At 41.9% G+C, this 15,126-nt stretch overlaps 1 protein-coding gene across 1 annotated transcript; it reads right to left on the bottom strand.

The window, feature by feature from the left end:
• Nucleotides 1-4,273: 4,273 nt before the first annotated feature.
• Nucleotides 4,274-13,960, bottom strand: Las (lipoyl synthase, mitochondrial). Its single transcript, XM_034969821.2, has 8 exons — nucleotides 13,764-13,960; nucleotides 12,752-12,944; nucleotides 12,145-12,278; nucleotides 11,651-11,807; nucleotides 10,578-10,635; nucleotides 9,882-10,034; nucleotides 6,196-6,317; nucleotides 4,274-5,142 (listed from the first exon to the last, which is right to left on the bottom strand). The coding sequence occupies exons 1-8, from the start codon at nucleotides 13,812-13,814 to the stop codon at nucleotides 4,907-4,909; spliced, it is 1,104 nt and encodes a 367-aa protein (XP_034825712.1). The 5' UTR covers nucleotides 13,815-13,960; the 3' UTR covers nucleotides 4,274-4,906.
• Between the last annotated feature and the right edge of the window lie 1,166 nt (nucleotides 13,961-15,126).

Consider the following 15,126-nt stretch of genomic DNA (forward strand, 5'->3'; position numbering starts at 1 on the left):
TGTTTATGATAAATTAAAGAACTTATAATATAGGTAAAACAGGAGTAAAACATTATACAATACGCGACAGAAAGTATAGTACATCGGATTTTAGAATGACATTTCGGCTTTGTAGAGCGAAAGAGAGTGAGAGTCACTCATACCTATGTGGCGTTTTGTCGGTCTCAGCGACAGAGACAATGCTCTACAAAACCGCTACCTCTTTCTAAAGGTCGATGTACCTTTCTGCCGCGTACTGGGTAAGCGCGGCTCCACTATATAGGCTCCATCATCACCTACTTTGGTGTGATAACAGTCAAGCGTATGCCTACCTATTTTCCTAGCCTAGTACATACCTATAAAAGAAAAATTCAAATCCAATTATCATTATTTCATGCACGGTTTTTATGATAAGTTAAGAGTCTAACACCATTACGGAAAGCAAATTCTACTGAAAGGAGCCGGGAATAAAATCAACAGTGCTCTTTTCGCCAAATATTTATGACTCCCGAAAATTACATGCAGCGAAAAATGCTTCCGATCTTTAGAACTACATCGATTCTCAGCTGTCAATACATCATTCGGTATTCAGCATCTATGAATATCGAGCAGAGCTGATGTAGTTAGGTACCTCTAAATCCAGAGCGTACTTTACACGTGAAATTCTAAATTGTGCTACAAAAATTTACGATACTTATGGATGAAATTTGTTTCAATCCATACTAATATTATAAATGCGAAAGTGTATCTGTCTGTCTGCTAGCTTTTCACGGCTCAACCGTTCAACCGATTTTGACGAAATTTGGTACAGAGGTAGCTTGCATCCTGAGGAAGGACATAGGGTAATTTATGTACAGAAAATTGAAGATTTCCCACAGGATTTTTAAAAACCTAAATCCACGCGGACGAAGTCGCGGGCATCGTCTAGTATTTATATAAGTAGGTAGCGGGAAGTGGGTGGATGAGGAAGGCGGAGGATCGTGTGTGGTGGCGTGCTCTTGGGTAGGCCTATGTCCAGCAGTGGACGCAAACAGGCTGATTGATGATGATGATTGATGATTTATCAGACTTCTGAAAATAGGTCGGGTAGGATTTTTGCCGTTAGACCAATCCATTATTGCTGGCTTTGCTGCGGTCCAAAGATATCAATAACTACATGTGATGGGACATGCGCTGTATAAACAAGGAGCCTGTATATTTGGGCGCAAAGTGTCACTTTAGTCTGTTGAGCACCTCGAGCTTACCTGCTATTTTGTTTAAAATGGTAATATGGGTGGACCCTATAAAGCGACAACAAGTTTTCAAAACAGTATCAGATTTTCTTTAGAACTCTAAGAGCCGCACTCAGAGACGCTTAATCGTTCAGTTAAAACGAGACAGAGCTATCTATATCTCTCACATAAATCTGTCTCGTTTTAACTCAATCTTAAGTAACCATTAGCGACTCTGAGTACCGCGGTAACACTCCTTTCACACGGCAGTCCAGTTTTGCAAGACTGCTAAATATACATGTGTGATTAAACGGGATCCCGCTTTTTACTGGACTACGGATCCAGTTTCTATAGTGACAAAACCGAATGGCTCAATTCGACCGGATAGGTTTATTTGCAGGATCCCGCATGCGGGATGCTTGTGTGAACGCTAGCATATAAACACATTCGCCATCAAACGCGATCCTGCAGAAAACGGGATCCTGCAAAAAACTGGACTGCCGTGTGAAAGGGGCGTAACGAAAGGGGTGCGAAAGGGATTCTTATTAAAATAGCTGTGATACACGGACTGGATAATTCGATATTTCTGTATTTTTCGCCTGTTCATTGGTGATTTTATCGAGAGTATAGGTACCTAAGTACCTGCAATCTACATGTATAGTCGCCTCGTGCACTCTGCGACATTCCCACCGACTCATCAAGTATGCGCGTGTCGAACATGCACCCAGGTAGGTAGGTAAGTACACTCCACGAGCATTTCGCCCAGATTTCATCTACGAGTACATTTCATCAAGCGTTCAGATCGATATTATCGGGTTTTTTCTGTTTAATTTCTAGGTCTCCCTGATAAATTCGACGTTTCAAACCAGTGATAAATAAACCGCAGGGCGATTGTCTAAAACCTGCATCAATCATTATTACAATCTCAATTGTTCTGATTGGCTGAATTTGTGCGATTCTTGTTGCAACAATGCATTGTTGCCAATAGTGAGCGAGCATTTACCAATCAGAGATGATTGCGATCGTGACATTGTAGCTGTCAAACAACCGCGGTAGAGCCACTGTATTATATAGGGATCATATTATTTTCAATTGCGCGTTTTTGGGTAAACACGTCCCTTGTTAGGCCACATTCATCACTTTCCATCAGGTGTGATTGTGGTCAAGCGTGTGCCTATTCTATATAATACTAGCTTATTCCCGCGTCTTTGTCCGCGTGGACAAATTTCAAACCCTATTTCACCCCCTTAGGGGTTGAATTTTCAAAAATCCTTTCTTAGCGGATGCCTACGTCATTAATAGCTATCTGCATGCCAAATTTCAGCCCGATCCACCTAGTAGTTTGAGCTCTGCGTTGATAGATCAGTCAGTCAGTCACCTTTTCCTTTTATTTATATTTAGATAGACTAGGTATGATTTTCTTCTTTGATTTTCCGGAATAAAAAGTAGCTTATGTCCTTCCCCGGTATGCAAGCTATCACTTTACCGAATTTCAGCAAAATCTTTCAAAAGGTCAGCAGACAGACAGACAGACTTTCGCATTCATAATATTAATAGTATGGAGTATGGATGTTATGCCCAAAGACCGAAATCGATCATTGAGCGAAAAAACAGCTCACAACGCGTTGTGGAGATCGCAGAAAGGCCACACGAAATTTGTGTCTTATGAAATATGAAGACAGCGTAGTAGCAGACAGTCTGTAATCCCCATGCCTTTGACTATAAAAGTGGTTGGTTTGGAAAGAAAGACAAGAAAATATTCAGGCATTGTCTTACCCCCGCCGCTTCACACACGCACGGGCGCGCTAAAAGCCGCCCCCAGTACTAACACACGCCGTTTGCTGACCAAACGTGCACGAGATACGTGCACACACGAAACACATGGATGTGGCAACTATTTTCTTACCACATAATGCCAAAAGCTTAGATTATAGAATAACTGGATAATGTCCGCGACTATGTCCACGTAGATTTAGGTTTTAAAAAATCCCGTGGGAACTCTTTAAATTTCCGGGATAAAAAGTAACCTATGTCCTTCCCCGGGATGCAAGCAGTGGCGTGCACAGGAGTTCAAGCCAGGGTATGCATTTAGGTATGAACTTATTTTGCGGCAGGTTAAAATGAAAAATAAGCATTGATTAATTACAATGAGGGTAAGCAGTGCGTTTATGCCTCTATGAACTGCACGCCACTGGATGCAAGCTATCTCTGTACCATATTTCATCAAAATCAGTTAAACGGATGGGCGGTGAAAGGCTAGCAGACAGATAGACAGACGGACAGACAGGCAGATAGACAGACAGACACACATTCGTATTTATAATATTAGTACCTATAGATTAATGTAAGGCCAGAAGGAAGGGTTATGATTTTAGCAGTCTATGTATGTTCTACCGTAGCACGTACATTACAGAGCCGTTCCTAAATGCCGCATCTATGTTGTTCTTCCCTCAGCGTGGAAATGACTGCGTCGTCAGTAATTCAGTATTCAGCGCGCAAAAGATGGCGTGTTGATTTTTTCTCCCGCCAAAGAGCAATCGTGCGAAATTCAGCGTTATCATTGCTGCAGCTACTTACTGTCTAGGATTCCGTGGTGAGTTAAAAATATTGAGTGTAGAGCAATAGGTACACTCCAAACACACTTAATCGCATTGGACGGTAAACCGTAGTGTGGCGTAGTTCAACGTGTTTTTTACCGGCGGAAATTATTCTGTTGTTTACATCGATATAAATGACAAGGTAAAGCGAACAAAATTTTTCACGGTTTAGAAACCAAATAAATTAGCGCTACCTCTTAGATACTAATCAGTAATCATACGAATGAACGACCCGTTTGAAATCCAGACGTCACTGAGGTTGCACATCAAGGACAGCCATACGAAGTAATATATAAGTCAATGGTTGTTTAAACAACCATTGACTTATGTTACGTTATAATATATACTTACGTTAACCTAATGTAGCCGCACCATTATGTAGTACATTTTAACGGACACTTTTTCGTACACAGAGATCGTTCTCCTTACCTCTACACTCCATAGTTATTAGAATGAAGAAATTGTTTATGAAAAAAACTACTCTGATAAAAACAAAACAACTTTTAATAAAAATATGTAATGCTCTATAACAAGTAGGTAATTATTGTTTTTATTATTTAAATACCAACTACTTAGTAATAAATCTACTATTATTTTATTACGTAAACAAACGCTACAATTCTGTATTAAGAAATTAGATACATTTATTTACATTTATTAGGTACTAGTTGATGCCCGCGACTTAGTCCGTGTGGATTTAGATTTTTGAAAATCCCGTGTAAATTCTTTAATTTTCCGGGATAAAAAGTAGCCTATGTCTTTGACTATAAAACTCAATTTTTATTTTATATTATTAACCGACTTCAAAAAAGGAGGAGGTTCTCAATTCGTCGGAATCTTTTTTTTATACAGAGATACCTCGCATCCTGGGAATACTTTTTCACACGAAAAATCAAAGAATTCTTATGGGATTTTAAAATCCTAACTCCACGCTGACTAAGTAGCGGGTACCAGCTAGTAACTAACAAATAAATGAGTAGCGCCAGCGTAGCGAGGACCAAATTTTTATTAACCTTACAAAAAAACTCTTAATTTTAATAAACATATGAATATAAAAATAAATTAATATTAATATATACATTTTTAATGAGTATTAGTAACATTTCGGTTAGTCTCGTATCATAAGCTGTTGGCCTTCCTGTCCCTCAGCAGGCTGGCGATGAAGAACTCCCCCGCCCTGTACGAGGACCTGACGAGCGGGCCGCTGGCGGTGTACAGGAAGCCGAGCTGGTTCCCCTCATCCTCCCACCGCTGGAACTTCGCTGGAGTCACGTACTCGTGCACTTTGAGATGTCGCTTGGTGGGTTGCATGTACTGGCCCAGGGTTACGCAGTCCACGCCGACGGATCTTAGATCTGAAAACCCGGCCAAGTGCTAGTCAGGCTCGCGCAACGAGAGTTCCGTAAAAAAAGGGTTTTCGGAATCGACGTTTGATATTACGATAGTTGACACGTAAAGCAAAAATAGCGACTCAACTATAGTATTTTTTTAAATGATTTATTCAATAATTTCGCCGAATCCAACTCGGTTGGGCAGCGTTCAGGAAACTTCGAGATGTCTTCTTGTCCAAAATTCCTCAGTGCTTGAAGACCAAAGTCTTCGAACAGTGCGTGTTGCCAGTGATGACATATGGATCCGAGACATGGTCGCTAACTATGGGCCTCATAAGAAAGCTCAGAGTCACTCAGCGGGCGATGGAGAGAGCTATGTGCGGAGTTTCTCTACGTGATCAAATCAGACATGAGGAGATCCGTAGGAGAACTAGAGTAACCGACATAGCTCAACGGGTTGCGAAGCTGAAGTGGCAATGGGCAGGGCACATAGTTCGTACAACCGATAGACGTTGGGGTCCCAAGGTGCTGGAATGGCGACCTCGCACCGGAAGACGCAGCGTTGGAAGACCCCCCTCTAGTTGGACAAACGAGTGGCAGGGGGCCGCTAGATGCCGGCGGCGCAAGACGGCGAAAAATCGTGCGAAGCCGGGTGAATTAGCTAGTATAACATAAGATGATGGAATCTCTAACAATTTGTAATGTATCGGTAGTCGGAACTCAGATATTTGCTCCGTGCGTCCATTTAATCTCGGCCTCCTCATTTCTTAATTGCAGCTTCCTCGTGAACGAAATTATCATAAAGCTAATGGGTTCCGTAGATAATTATTGCTTTGTAAGAGTTTACCTCAGTAACAGGCGAGTTGCAGGGAGCCACTGGATTCAGGCGGCGCAAGACCGTTGCGTGTGGAAGTCCCTACAAGAGACCTATGTCCAGCAGTGGACGTCTATTGGTTGATGATGATGATGATGATGATGATTCAATAAAATGCAGGTGCAATAGGTTGAAACAATGTCTGATGAGCCTTATAGCCTAAAATTTAGTTGTGCTCAGAATCAGTACCATTTTCTACCAACCTTTCATAGTCTGTTGGACCTGTTTGTCGGTTTCTCCTAAGCCCAGCATGATTGAGGACTTGGTGATCAAATCTGGGTTGATTTCCTTCGCAGTCGCCAACACTTTCAGGGTCTGTCTGTATCTGTAACCAATAAATCCATACTCATACTATCAGTACCCTTATTATAATTGCGAAGGTGTGTTTGTTTGTTGGTTTGTCCTTCAATCACGTCGTAACGGAGCAACGGATTGACGTGATTTTCTGCATGGATATAGTTAAAGACCTGGAGAGTGACATAGGCTACTTTTTATTCCGGGAACCAAAGAATTCCCACGGGATTTTTAAAAACCTAAATAATATTATTTTAATGCGAAAGTGTGTCTGTCTGTCTGCTAGTTTTTACTGTCCACCTGTTAAACCAATAGTGATGAAATTTTGTACGGAGCTAGCTTGCATCAAGGGAAAGACAGGCTACTTTTTATCCTGGAAAAGCATAGAGATAGACAATGAGGTGATCCAGTAAGGGTTTCTTATTTTCTTTTGATGTACGGAACCCAAAAGTTCAAAAGAATAGTTCATACCCAGCCCTCTTGTCCCTTACGAAGGGCGTAAGTCGTTCCACAGTCTCGATGTTGTGCGCGAACACGTCCAAACCACACGTGGCGATGGTTTCTATAGAGCCGCGGTTGCCACGGAAGTCCGGTACTAAACAATAGTTCATACCCAGCCCTCTTGTCCCTTACGAAGGGCGTAAGTCGTTCCACAGTCTCGATGTTGTGCGCGAACACGTCCAAACCACACGTGGCGATGGTTTCTATAGAGCCGCGGTTGCCACGGAAGTCCGGTACTAAACAATAGTTCATACCCAGCCCTCTTATCCCTTACGAAGGGCGTAAGTCGTTCCACAGTCTCGATGTTGTGCGCGAACACGTCCAAACCACACGTGGCGATGGTTTCTATAGAGCCGCGGTTGCCACGGAAGTCCGGTACTAAACAATAGTTCATACCCAGCCCTCTTGTCCCTTACGAAGGGCGTAAGTCGTTCCACAGTCTCGATGTTGTGCGCGAACACGTCCAAACCACACGTGGCGATGGTTTCTATAGAGCCGCGGTTGCCACGGAAGTCCGGTACTAAACAATAGTTCATACCCAGCCCTCTTGTCCCTTACGAAGGGCGTAAGTCGTTCCACAGTCTCGATGTTGTGCGCGAACACGTCCAAACCACACGTGGCGATGGTTTCTATAGAGCCGCGGTTGCCACGGAAGTCCGGTACTAAACAATAGTTCATACCCAGCCCTCTTGTCCCTTACGAAGGGCGTAAGTCGTTCCACAGTCTCGATGTTGTGCGCGAACACGTCCAAACCACACGTGGCGATGGTTTCTATAGAGCCGCGGTTGCCACGGAAGTCCGGTACTAAACAATAGTTCATACCCAGCCCTCTTGTCCCTTACGAAGGGCGTAAGTCGTTCCACAGTCTCGATGTTGTGCGCGAACACGTCCAAACCACACGTGGCGATGGTTTCTATAGAGCCGCGGTTGCCACGGAAGTCCGGTACTAAACAATAGTTCATACCCAGCCCTCTTGTCCCTTACGAAGGGCGTAAGTCGTTCCACAGTCTCGATGTTGTGCGCGAACACGTCCAAACCACACGTGGCGATGGTTTCTATAGAGCCGCGGTTGCCACGGAAGTCCGGTACTAAACAATAGTTCATACCCAGCCCTCTTGTCCCTTACGAAGGGCGTAAGTCGTTCCACAGTCTCGATGTTGTGCGCGAACACGTCCAAACCACACGTGGCGATGGTTTCTATAGAGCCGCGGTTGCCACGGAAGTCCGGTACTAAACAATAGTTCATACCCAGCCCTCTTGTCCCTTACGAAGGGCGTAAGTCGTTCCACAGTCTCGATGTTGTGCGCGAACACGTCCAAACCACACGTGGCGATGGTTTCTATAGAGCCGCGGTTGCCACGGAAGTCCGGTACTAAACAATAGTTCATACCCAGCCCTCTTGTCCCTTACGAAGGGCGTAAGTCGTTCCACAGTCTCGATGTTGTGCGCGAACACGTCCAAACCACACGTGGCGATGGTTTCTATAGAGCCGCGGTTGCCACGGAAGTCCGGTACTAAACAATAGTTCATACCCAGCCCTCTTGTCCCTTACGAAGGGCGTAAGTCGTTCCACAGTCTCGATGTTGTGCGCGAACACGTCCAAACCACACGTGGCGATGGTTTCTATAGAGCCGCGGTTGCCACGGAAGTCCGGTACTAAACAATAGTTCATACCCAGCCCTCTTGTCCCTTACGAAGGGCGTAAGTCGTTCCACAGTCTCGATGTTGTGCGCGAACACGTCCAAACCACACGTGGCGATGGTTTCTATAGAGCCGCGGTTGCCACGGAAGTCCGGTACTAAACAATAGTTCATACCCAGCCCTCTTGTCCCTTACGAAGGGCGTAAGTCGTTCCACAGTCTCGATGTTGTGCGCGAACACGTCCAAACCACACGTGGCGATGGTTTCTATAGAGCCGCGGTTGCCACGGAAGTCCGGTACTAAACAATAGTTCATACCCAGCCCTCTTGTCCCTTACGAAGGGCGTAAGTCGTTCCACAGTCTCGATGTTGTGCGCGAACACGTCCAAACCACACGTGGCGATGGTTTCTATAGAGCCGCGGTTGCCACGGAAGTCCGGTACTAAACAATAGTTCATACCCAGCCCTCTTGTCCCTTACGAAGGGCGTAAGTCGTTCCACAGTCTCGATGTTGTGCGCGAACACGTCCAAACCACACGTGGCGATGGTTTCTATAGAGCCGCGGTTGCCACGGAAGTCCGGTACTAAACAATAGTTCATACCCAGCCCTCTTGTCCCTTACGAAGGGCGTAAGTCGTTCCACAGTCTCGATGTTGTGCGCAAACACGTCCAAACCACACGTGGCGATGGTTTCTATAGAGCCGCGGTTGCCACGGAAGTCCGGTACTAAACAATAGTTCATACCCAGCCCTCTTGTCCCTTACGAAGGGCGTAAGTCGTTCCACAGTCTCGATGTTGTGCGCGAACACGTCCAAACCACACGTGGCGATGGTTTCTATAGAGCCGCGGTTGCCACGGAAGTCCGGTACTAAACAATAGTTCATACCCAGCCCTCTTGTCCCTTACGAAGGGCGTAAGTCGTTCCACAGTCTCGATGTTGTGCGCGAACACGTCCAAACCACACGTGGCGATGGTTTCTATAGAGCCGCGGTTGCCACGGAAGTCCGGTACTAAACAATAGTTCATACCCAGCCCTCTTGTCCCTTACGAAGGGCGTAAGTCGTTCCACAGTCTCGATGTTGTGCGCGAACACGTCCAAACCACACGTGGCGATGGTTTCTATAGAGCCGCGGTTGCCACGGAAGTCCGGTACTAAACAATAGTTCATACCCAGCCCTCTTGTCCCTTACGAAGGGCGTAAGTCGTTCCACAGTCTCGATGTTGTGCGCGAACACGTCCAAACCACACGTGGCGATGGTTTCTATAGAGCCGCGGTTGCCACGGAAGTCCGGTACTAAACAATAGTTCATACCCAGCCCTCTTGTCCCTTACGAAGGGCGTAAGTCGTTCCACAGTCTCGATGTTGTGCGCGAACACGTCCAAACCACACGTGGCGATGGTTTCTATAGAGCCGCGGTTGCCACGGAAGTCCGGTACTAAACAATAGTTCATACCCAGCCCTCTTGTCCCTTACGAAGGGCGTAAGTCGTTCCACAGTCTCGATGTTGTGCGCGAACACGTCCAAACCACACGTGGCGATGGTTTCTATAGAGTCGCGGTTGCCACGGAAGTCCGGTACTAAACATTCCACCAGTATTTCTTTGCTCCTGGAAATTATTTAACAATAGGTTGTGTCACAAAAACCAGAATAAAACCAACAAACAAATGAACAAGTCACAATTTTCAATGTTAATAAAATTATACATCTTATTTCTTACCATATTAGAAAATACAGATTGTTTATGGGATTTTCTAATTAGTATATCGTAATTCGTTCAGAAAGTGTCTAGACAGCCATATAAGGAAATATAAAAGGAAAAGGTGACTGACTGACTAACAACTATCAACGCACAGCTCAAACTACTGGATGGATCGGGCTGAAATGGCATTTGGCATGCAGATAGCTACTATAACGTAGGCTAACTAAGGGGGTTAAATAGGGGTTTAAAATTGGTATAATCCACGCGAAGTCGCGAGCATAAGCTAGTTCCATTAAAAATTGAACCTTATTATAGTTTAGGCTAAAGAAGAAATTTCAAAAGCTAATATAAAAATTGTGGCCATATATTTTTTATCATCAAACGACCGCTTGCGGCCGCCTAGGGTTATTAAAGTCTATTAATCTATTTATTTATGAAAATTCTACTTACTGTCTCTTAATTTCCCGAACAGTTTCGGCGAAATGTGATGAACCTCCATCAGGCAAATCTAAAAACAGCAAAAAAGGGGTCTTACAGCATCAGAGTGATCAGAGCGATCAGAGCATAGAGTAAGATTGTTTCAGACCTAAAAACATCTTCGTCCTCCTCCATATTATAGATATTTTGATAGGCTCCATATTATTGATATATATCAATCCTCTCATTTGAGAGTTTCCGAGGCGTGCGCTGCATAAATGGTCAAAGTTACACGAAAACAATGTATGGTGAAATTGTTTCTCTTCAAAAGTTCTACAAAAAAGTTCACGATAGCATACATATGTATATTTTAAGGTTGGCTCACAATAATCGATTTTATGGTTTTCAAATGTGATCTGAAACAAAGCCTTACTTTCGTCGGTGTTTTTACCGAAATACTAATGATTCTTATGAAAATAAAATAGTTGATCATTTGTAATATTCAATTTAGACCAAAATTGCCCTTGTGATTTAATTTAGAATAATATCTTACGAGATATCACAAAATTAAAATAATATGAAATATCGTAAAATTAAAACTAACGCCCAACAAGAATGGACGTAGGCGGCTGTGCCGCGGCGCCTATAATCTCCTCACTGACACCACATTAGTAACTACATTGCACCCATGCGAAGCTGGGGCGGGTCGCTAGTGTAGTAATAAAATGATGTGATTTTTTGTATAGCGGTAGTTTATGGGGGCTAGAAGTAAAGAATCATGATTTTTATTTATTTTTTACATATTGAATTACTAACGGCACGCTGCAAAGGAAAGCGAATAATTACGTTACAATGCATTAACGACAAATGTTTTTCAATATTTTAGTTATTTCTGCTGGAAAACATTTTTTGTTACAAAATTTAAAAATATCTGTCGTTTAATGTGACGTCATTAATCGCTTACCGTAGAGCGTGAATTTATTAATAAATTAATTATGTTAAAAATAAATAAAAATCATGTTTTTTTCCATAAACTACCACTATACAAAAAACACATAATTTTATTACTACAGTCCAAGACCCTATTAGTATAATATACAAGTTACCATCTCTATCGACAGAGGTGAGCACAATATACCCAAGTCCCCATTCATGTATCGCTCTAGCGGTGTTCCCAGGCTCGTCCGGGTCTAGTGGAGGCGGTGCTCTGGAGGTCTTCACTGAACAGAACATACATCCTCGCGTGCACGTGTCGCCCATTAACTGCAAGAGATATCTAAATATATACAAGGAAAAGGTGACTGACTGACTGATCTATCAACGCACAGCTCCAACTACTGGACGGATCGTGCTCAAATTTGGCATGCAGATAGCTATTATAATGTAGGCATCCGCTAAGAAAGGATTTCTGAAAATTCAACCCCTAAGAGGGTGAAATAAGGGTTTGAAATTTATGTAGTCCACGCCGATGAAGTTGCGAGCATAAGCTAGTTAATTATAAGATTTTGTGTTCGTTAAAAAATGTATATGCAACCCTGCCACTTCATCCTCAAAACAGTTATAGGTTAGGAAGGTAGGTGACCAGCTTCTATGAGCTTACCATAATAGTAGCAGTGGAGGTGCCATTCTTGCCGCCGCTCCAGCACTCACCAATGTTGGGACACCTGGCTTCCTCACACACTGTACTGAGCTTGAGACTGCGTAACTGTTTCTTTAGTGCACTGAATTTTGAACCTGAAATGCAGTGAAAAGAAATAGTAGTTTAAGCTGTGCGTTGATAGATCAGTCAGTCACCTTTTCCTTTTATATATTAAAGGATAAAACACACAGTGATAGAATTAAAAGTAATGGTCATCCGCCTGACAATATTCTTTAGTTAAACAGACAAGACAGACAGATATACAGACATGACCTACCTACCTGCCAAATTTCATGATTCTAGGTCAACGGGAAATACCCTGTAGGTTTCTTGAGAGACAGACAGACAGACAACAAAGTGATCCTATATGAGCTCCTTTTTTCCTTTTGAGGTACAGAACCCTAAAAATGAATGCTCTGCCAATTTTGCTATACACAATCTGTAAGCCAAGCTGATAGGTTTAAAAGTAGTGCCTTTTCCACAGGGGACATTAGGAAATCACTCAGAAGATGCCTTATTATCAGGCTTCAATCAGTGAAGAGTTCATATTGGTGATCACAACAGATACCTGTGGGTATAGAGGTCTTCAGCCATGGTGGCAGCCTCAGCCTCTCTGCCTCTCCTCGCTCCCTCTTCAACTTGCCCTCATAGTCGTCCCAGGTCTTAGGTCTGTCCTCAGATACAAAGTCTGACAAGCCTGGACCTTCCCGCAGCTTCTCTCTTATAGCATCTATCTTACTGGAATATGCACATCTTTGAAGCTGAAATATAAAAGAAAAAAAAATAGATCATATAATATAAGTCCCGCAAATTGCTATTGCGCTGGAACCATGTCTCATTAGCATCGAAATGACGTCATTTTGACGTCAGCCGAAATAAAAATATACCATCAGCTCGAAACTAGTCTAGTGCTGACGTCACTAAAATGGCATCCACGCGCATTAGCAATTTGCGGGACTTATACAACATATAACACTTTTTAATTTTTTTGTGATGTAACCACAAATTAAAGGTTTTCAGATTTTTTACCATTTACTTGTGCTGTAAGACATTGACTTGCCAACTTTCATCATTTTATGTCAACAGGAAGTATCCTGGCGGTGTTCCCATTAGATTACAACATGGGGCTATTCAAGGGGCCGACCATCGGCAGTTCCTCTGGTGCTGCAAATGTTCATGGACTGCAGTAATCACTTAATATCAGGTGACCCGCCTGCTCGTTTGCTTGCTATATCTATTTTTAAAAAACCTATAGGTTTTGATTCCCTTGACGGGTCTTGACAGACAGAACAAAGTGATTGTATAAGGGTTCCTGTTTTTCTACGAAGATACGAAAAACTATACGACACAGATAAATCACAAGAAACTTATATATCATCATACGAGCCTCAATATTATAAGACAATTCAAGGAGCTAGAGCCAATTTTGATCAATATTGTAACATAGTTCTGTACCTACCTATACTATGGTGGATCTTTACTAAAAGCTACATTATATAAAAGGAAGACAGTCATACTATCCTATTTTAACAATTTGCGTATTAAAGCAAATTTTATTAGATTGTAACGAATATTTTTACCTCGTGACACTTTGGTATCAAAACGTACGGCTTGATAGAATTTCGTAACATTTCGATATTGTTGATTATTGGAAAAACTGATGAACAATAATAATTTTGCAATGGGACATCTCATGAATTACGAATAATAAATAACAATAAAATTCTTTAAATTGTTGCTAAAAGAGTTTATCAGTACCTAAATGTCAAAATTACGTGATAAGATTTGACATTGACAAATATTTTGTTAGGGATGGATCATTGGCTTGGATTGGATATATCGATAACTATTTATTTTAATTTCTATTGTAAATTATTTTTTATTTTGCTTGACAGAACCATTTGATTAATTTATAAACTTGTATTATTCCAAGTGCTTCGTGGTACACATTCTATAATAGTTATTATTGTGAAACAATGTCGATATAAGCCCCGCAAATTGCTAATGCACGTGGCTGTCATTAAAATGGTGACGTCAGCACTAGACTGAAGTTTCGAGCTGATGGTATATTTTTATTTCATCAAAATGACGTTATTTCGATGTTTATGAGACATGGTTCCAGCGCAATAGTTATTTGCGGGACTTAAATCACAGAATACATATATGTCGATATTGACTGGATTACAACTCAGTTATATTTTTTTCTGAGCTGTCATCAAATCGTGCAAAACCATTCCACGCAAAACATGCCGAATAAAATTACTTAGTTACATGCTAACATGCTAAATAAATTTACATTTCCAAATTTATTAAATTGTCTTATTACTATTTTTAATTAATGAAAAATAAACAAAATATTCTCAAATCTTCATGTTTTGATTCCTTTATTTTTATCTAGCAAGAATCAAATCAAAAGTGATGTTGCCACCCATCAGTGTTTCCATGTACACGGTAATTACCGTAGATGCACCGTAATTCAGTCCTAATCTACCGTCAAGGTAATAATGCCATTACCTTGACCGTGTCACCGTAATACAAAAATCACGTAAAAAATTCATAATATACTGCGTAATACGAGTACGAATCTCAGTCACGTTAGCATATTTCGTAATGGCAACATTTCTCTTGCTCTCGGTTTAAGCATCAAATCTCAGCAATCTATTTTCGTCCTTATTCAAGCAATTAGGAAGGAGTAAAATGTAAAATTAATGAGATTTAACAAAATATTAATATGAATAAATCCGTTTATGAAAAAGATATTGCTATGCTAGGAGAGTCAGATTCAGAATAATATTAATAATTGATTAAAAAGCAAATTCGTGACTTTTTTCTTTTAAAAATGACACGGTAGTTTACACGGTATTCTTTTAGCTAATCCACCGTAATTTAATCTAGAAACACCGTAATTTTAACCCTTCAACACGGTAATTCTCGATTTACATA

The sequence above is a fragment of the Maniola hyperantus genome, chromosome 6, assembly GCF_902806685.2.
Source record: "Maniola hyperantus chromosome 6, iAphHyp1.2, whole genome shotgun sequence".
Classification (NCBI taxonomy): Eukaryota; Metazoa; Arthropoda; class Insecta; order Lepidoptera; family Nymphalidae; genus Maniola; species Maniola hyperantus.

What these genes read in the sequence shown, in the direction of transcription:
- Las (XM_034969821.2), bottom strand. Translation starts at nt 13,814, where the DNA reads ATGTTACGAAATTCTATCAAGCCGTACGTTTTGATACCAAAGTGTCAC. An exon ending in GAAGACCTCTATACCCACAG is followed by an intron (nt 12,279 to 12,751) that starts GTATCTGTTGTG and finishes ACTGCATTTCAG; the next exon opens with GTTCAAAATTCAGTGCACTA. An exon ending in GTAAGGGACAAGAGGGCTGG is followed by an intron (nt 6,318 to 9,881) that starts GTATGAACTATT and finishes TATTGGTTACAG; the next exon opens with ATACAGACAGACCCTGAAAG.